At 40.4% G+C, this 6,122-nt stretch overlaps 2 protein-coding genes across 2 annotated transcripts; both read right to left on the bottom strand.

The window, feature by feature from the left end:
- Positions 1-2,160: 2,160 nt before the first annotated feature.
- Positions 2,161-4,418, bottom strand: LOC124406221. Its single transcript, XM_046881578.1, has 2 exons — positions 3,315-4,418; positions 2,161-3,162 (listed from the first exon to the last, which is right to left on the bottom strand). Exons 1-2 carry the CDS (start codon positions 4,416-4,418, stop codon positions 2,161-2,163), a joined length of 2,106 nt encoding a protein of 701 aa, XP_046737534.1.
- A 558-nt stretch (positions 4,419-4,976) lies between these two features.
- On the bottom strand, positions 4,977-6,122 carry LOC124406220. Its single transcript, XM_046881576.1, has one exon. The coding sequence runs from the start codon at positions 6,120-6,122 to the stop codon at positions 4,977-4,979; it is 1,146 nt and encodes a 381-aa protein (XP_046737532.1).

The following is a 6,122-nucleotide window of genomic DNA, read 5'->3' as shown; positions in this document are numbered from 1 at the left end:
TGTAATAGTGGACCTTTTTGATAATGTTCCAAAAATAAAATGTCAACCTCAAAACGAGCATTTTGACTCTAGTATTACAAGGAACATTGCATGACATGTAAAAATAATCTAAGAGAACTAGAGTATGCCAGAATGAAATTTCGAATTACAGTAGAAAATGGGAGTTTAGTCGAACATTCTTCTACATTAATTTTTTTCATTCTCACAACAACTTACTCAAAAGCGTGTATGTTTGCAAGGTATAAAGATTTTTTGGTTTTTCCAACGCAAATCAGAAGGCTTCCCCGTCCGGTTTCGAGCAAAAACAACCATCTGTATACGTTTTAGATTTTCTGTTTTTTCCCCACCCTGTAGATAAGCATTACCAATGCGATATCTAGAAGCTAAATCGTTAATAAAAGAAAAAAAAACCAATGACTGAATGCAAAATTGAAAATAAATTAAAACATAGAAACTTAATATATTCGTACGGAATTTAACTTATAGGATAGATAAATGTTAAAGTGATGGAGAATTCTAAGGGGACTAGAGGAATAAAATAGATTAGAACCACTAAATATTATCAGATAAAATTGATGTGTATTATACTAAATAAATATGAAATTTAAATACGTGTCACGTAATATTGCTATCAAATACAAAATCTGAAGGTAATCCAGCCTCCCGAGACATGTTTACTTGAATAATTCAGTTAATTGAGCAGGCATATTCAATATAAGCACTTCAGAAGATGTTTCTGCCACAAAAGTTAACTCATTTGATTTATAATAATGGTTTTAATTTTGATGTATGGAAAAAATCGACTGGTAAGAGGTGTGATCATGAAACATTTCTAAAAATTGCACTGTGTGAAAGCGTTTTCTTGAATTCTTGAAAACTTTCGGAAACTTATATAAAAGTCATTAGATTCCAGAAATACTAATGTGTTGCTGTGGTATAGAAGCTTCTTCAACTGTGACATAATCTGTAAGTCGAATTTTGTAATGAGCAAGCCTCTTCAAATTAACAAAATTCTGATAAATGTAAGTAATTTCACGTTAAGCGGGGCGTTTGCCGTAAGGAATTCCACTATATGTTCCGATCTGTTTGTCACTTTTCTCTAAGTTCTAAGTCAGAGAAACAAGTAACGTGTCTCGGTATTCAGCACTGATGATAATAATACAAAGGCTCGGTGAATCTGAAGTCTCTAAAATTACGCTAATAATTAGGAACACGAACTCTTTCGAACCTTTATATTTTTAGTTCTACGATTTTGAAAGACTTGAACTTTTGATAATCTTGAGATACTCAAGGTGCATTCGTACTTAACATTCGTAACAGTTAGCAGTGATACGAAATTTCTTTTGTTTATAACATAAACATTGTTGATATGTGATTTTGAAGATGAACTAATAGTTTCTAGATTGTAAAAATGAATAAATGAATAAAGCACGTTTGTTGACTGATTTTATGCAAGACTGGAATGTTACTAGATAGAACTCCGGTGAAAATGAAAATCATCGATTGATCGCGTCGGAGCTGTTACGTCCTGACTCACACTTCTGAAATTCATTTTGATTTTATTTTAAACGTTTTCTCTCCCTAGTTTTGTAGCGATAATTATGAAGCGATCGCTTCATGCTAGTACAACCAGCATTTCTTCCCTTCAAAGTAAAAGTCACGTTCAGGGTATAATTAAATGATTAAACGAACTTACCAAGTGAAGTTCTATCATAATTGTATGTAGCGCCTCTTCCTCAGATCAAATGTAGTACCCCCTCCTCCCACAGGTGTCACCACAAATTTTAAAGCCCGTATAGAGGCTTTTTCTCTGCGACGTTGGTAGCTGTGCTGGCACGTCACTTCCTGATCTCATTAATTTAAAGCGTTGCCGTATAGATCAGGGTAATATCTACTGTTTACGATAGATATGGGTAAAATATATGTTACATGGGTGGGACTGATCTTTCGGAAGAGGCGCTACATACAATTATGATAGAACTTCACTTGGTAAGTTCATTTAATGATTTAATTGTATTTCGCGCCTCTTCCTCAGATCAAATGTAGATGTTTAAAGTCCCTTACGGCAACATGTATTACGTTTTTTTTTTTTTTTTTTTTTCTTTTTTTTTTATTTATTATTGAACAAGTTAAGCTAATTTAATTAAGATACATGTCTTCTCACTGCAATATTGCTCGGGCAAATGCCTCGTTATCGTTAACAATAGGTAAGTTATAAAATTGAGCGAAGGACTGTGAGTTGCGTGTCCATCCTGCAGTCGATCTTATGCAATCAATATTTACGCCTTTGATATTTGCATTTGACGTTGACGCATGTCGAGTGCTATGTGCAGAAAAAATCTGGGTATCTAGTCCGCTTTTTGACAGCACACTCTTTGTCCAACGACATAGAGTTTGGCAGGAAACTGCTTTGTGAGGTTTCTTAAAGGCGATAAATAGACATTCTTCCGCATTCCGCAGGCTTTCGGTCTTTGACATATATGCCTTCAATGTCGCTGCGGCACAAATGGTTGGATCCTTCTCATAAAAAGGCAAAACTAACAGGGGTTGTTTCCTGTTGGTGGCCGACGTCTTGATTTTATCCGGAATCTTTATCTGCACAGACGTTTGGCGTCTTTCGATGTTTTGTAATTTTATCAGTGAGAAGGTTTGCATTCGGTGTCCGGTTACGAGCGAGAGCAGAGTGACGAGTTTTTTCGAGATAACTTCTAGAGACATATCCTCGTTTGATCCAAGCGTACTTATATATCTTAGGACGATCCTCGGGTCCCATGTTTGCTCGTACTTTGGCTTGGATGGGCGCAATTCGGACACGCCCTTGAATAGACGTCTGATTCTGGAATCCTGGCCTATTTCCGGACCCGTAATTAAGGCTATAGCCGATCGCAAGCAATTAAGAGAGCCTCGTGACGCTCCGTTATTATACTCTTTAGTAAGCAATACTAATACATCCTCCACCGAAGTTCGAAAGGGATTGGTATCTCTTTCAACACAGAAATTCCACCATCTCTTCAAGGCACTGTTGTATTGCTTAAGTGACGAATCTCGAAGTGAGGCGATCATTATCTCCATTGACTCTACTGGAATTCCTCTCATCGCAAACGATCTCCTGATAACAGTCCGGCAACCAGGGTAGTTTTTCTCCAGAGAGGATGTGGTTCTCTGTTTGAAGAAGATAGCAGTTGTATATTGGGTTTGAAATATATCGGCTCCGTAACAAGAAGAGCGCGGAATAGTGGATACCACGGCTGTGCCGGCCACTCTGGAACTACGAGAATACCCCGCGACCCCTCATCTCTTATTTTCCGTAATACCCGTAAAATAATTACGAACGGTGGGAAAGCGTAAAAAAAATAATTCTTCCACGGCACCGTAAAAGCATCAACTGCTATACTATTTGGATCCTGAAGCCACGAGATATATTTTCTGCATTTTTTGTTTACTCGAGTAGCAAATAAATCGACTTCGGGTTCTCCAAACGTGCGAACTATTCTCTTAAATGCCGTTTGAGATAATTCAAGTTCCGTTTCCGGCTCCAATCTACGGGACTCAAAGTCTGCTTCAAAATTATCTTTGGAGCTAATGAACGACGCAAAGATCCAAATATCCCGCTCTTCGCACCAATCCCAAATTTTCCTGGCTAGATTACTTAAGCGCGCGAATCGAACTCCTCCCATTCTATTTATATACGATATGGCTGTGGTGTTATCCAGCCGCAACAAAATATCGCAGTATCTGAGGTCGTTCGCGAAACATTTAAGGCCGAAAAAGGCGGTGGTTAACTCCAAAATGTTTATATGGGATTTTCGTTCTTCCTCATTCCAAAACCCATGTGATCTAGCTTGTCCACAGGCAACTCCCCATCCTGACAATGAAGCGTCCGTAAAAATCTCCCGACAAAATTCAGGTGGTCTAGTAGATCTATGTGCGTGCCGAATATTTTTCCCCCACCACTTAAAGTCCGTTTGTAAATCTTTGTCTAAAGTCATACAGCTGTCATACGATCCCTTGCTAGATTCTAGAGCGAGATGTCGAGCCTTTTCAAATAATTTCGTATGACCTAAGCCGTACATAACGGCGGGGCAGCATGAGCCAACTAGACCAACGAACTCGGCAAATCTACGAATTTTGCATACTTTTATCGCCCGATATTTTTCGACTTCTCTCTTTACTCGATCTCTTTTGTCGTGTGTGAGCTCAATAATCATTCTTTCGGAATCAAACAAAAACCCGAGAAATTTACACTTCCTTGACGGTATTAATTGACATTTCTTCTCATTGATAACAAAACCGAGTTGCCCTAACAACAAGCGAGTGGAGAGAGTATTCGATTGACATTCCTCGTAAGATCTGCCAAACAGTAGTATATCGTCAAGGTAAATAACCGATAAAAAACCTCTGCGTCTCAAGTTTGCCATTACCGGTTTCAAGATCTTTGTAAATACGTAAGGTGCCGTCGTGAGGCCAAAGGGTAGACAGGTAAATTCGAAAAGTTGATTGTTATGCCGAAATCTTAAATTTTCGATCAGATTCTGCCACTGGCACTACATAATATGCGTCCTTCAAGTCTACCGTTGCCATGAAACAATCCTCGCTCATTAAGTTTATGACAGCCTTACGGTCCTCGAGTTTAAAGTGTTCTGCCGAAATAAGCTCGTTCAATTCTTTGAGGTTGAGAATAAAGCAGTTCGTGCCATCTGGCTTTGGCACCAAAAAAATTGACGATATAAATTGATCTCGAATATCCTTGCATGGTTTTATAGCGCCCTTATCTAAAAGCTTCGAAATAAGCTTTGAAATCTCCGAATGTTCCTTCGGACTCCGAGTACGTTCTTTCGGCGGGTTATCTTGAGTTGGTCGAGACTCGAATGGTATTTCGTACCCTTGTACACACGACAATATATATCGATCGGACGTTATTTCCTTCCATTTTTGAATAAAATTGCGAAGTCTGCCAGCAATAAAACTCACTTCATCTAGTATCGTCTCTGACGGTGACTCTCGTATTTCCGGTTGGTCTTCCAGTTGCTCTCGTATCTCTGGTTGCTTCGTCGATTGGACGGGGGATGTTGAGTCCTCGTATACTGCGGCTTCTTCCCGCCCAACGTTGACGAGACTTGTCGTTGGTTCCCCTGCGGCCGACGGGGCGGGAATTTCGAGTTTTTTGAACCGTTGTTCTGAGGTTTCGTCGTTGTTCTCACAATCAAATCTTTTTTACAGCTTTCCAACGCCTTTGCTGCCTTCAATCTCTCTTCCAGCTGCTTCCCAAACAGAAATTCGTCAGGAGTAGTTCCATTCAGCACGTCCTTGAAGGGCGCGCCCAAGTTTGCCAATATTAGGCTCTTCCTGATATTCGACTCATCGTGCTGCAAGTCCGCTAGCAGTCTCCCAATATCGCTCAGCTGCTCGAAGAAATCAAGATTCTCGTTGCCACTGTACCGCTGCAAAAAACCTGAGAAGGTTTTTCCCACCGCTGCTAGGCAGGCTGTGATTTTTGCTTGCTTGGCTTCGATACGTTCGTCCCTCTTAATTGTCGTCTCTTGTAGAGACACTCGAACCTCCGAATTTATTTTGGGTGGATCAATAATACAGCAATTCTTGGGCGGTGGATATTTTTCAATAAGAGCCACTCTGTCCTCCGTCGGCATGCCTTTCTTCACTATTTCCTCCCAGCGAACTTTGAGATCATTTGGTATCGCGGCATCCAAGACACGGTCCTCTATGAACCGTTTTCCCATGACCTCGAGGATTTTTGGATCCAGAACCACCTCTCCCCCGTGCGGCTCAGTATCGTCTTGGGTCTGAGTAAGCACTTGACGATTCGTGTCTCTCGTTTCTACGATGACGTGTGTGTTTGTTTGCTGCTCAGATATGTGTGCCGCAGTATGAGCGGTGTGAGCATCTTGAACAGCCACCGGCTGTCCATTTTGTACCAAATCCTCCTCTCTGTTGGCTTCATCGTCCTCGTATTGCATCGGCGTTCGGCTCCGGCGTCTCTCGTGGCTATAACGACTATCGAGAGAAGATCGAGAGGATCGAGAGTGTCTCGAGCTGTGTCGATGCACTGACAGACAAAATATAATAATCGCCGTTAATATCTCTATAGTCCAAATATCAGACAT

Source organism: Diprion similis, chromosome 5, assembly GCF_021155765.1.
Source record: "Diprion similis isolate iyDipSimi1 chromosome 5, iyDipSimi1.1, whole genome shotgun sequence".
NCBI lineage: Eukaryota > Metazoa > Arthropoda > Insecta > Hymenoptera > Diprionidae > Diprion > Diprion similis.
The sequence above is the reverse complement of the archived record's forward strand: the minus strand, read 5'-3'. Positions and strand labels throughout refer to the sequence as shown.

What these genes read in the sequence shown, in the direction of transcription:
- LOC124406221 (XM_046881578.1), bottom strand. Translation starts at nt 4,418, where the DNA reads ATGGCAAACTTGAGACGCAGAGGTTTTTTATCGGTTATTTACCTTGAC. An exon ending in CGTTCGTAATTATTTTACGG is followed by an intron (nt 3,163 to 3,314) that starts GTATTACGGAAA and finishes TTCTTCAAACAG; the next exon opens with AGAACCACATCCTCTCTGGA.
- LOC124406220 (XM_046881576.1), bottom strand. Translation starts at nt 6,122, where the DNA reads ATGTCTGATATTTGGACTATAGAGATATTAACGGCGATTATTATATTT.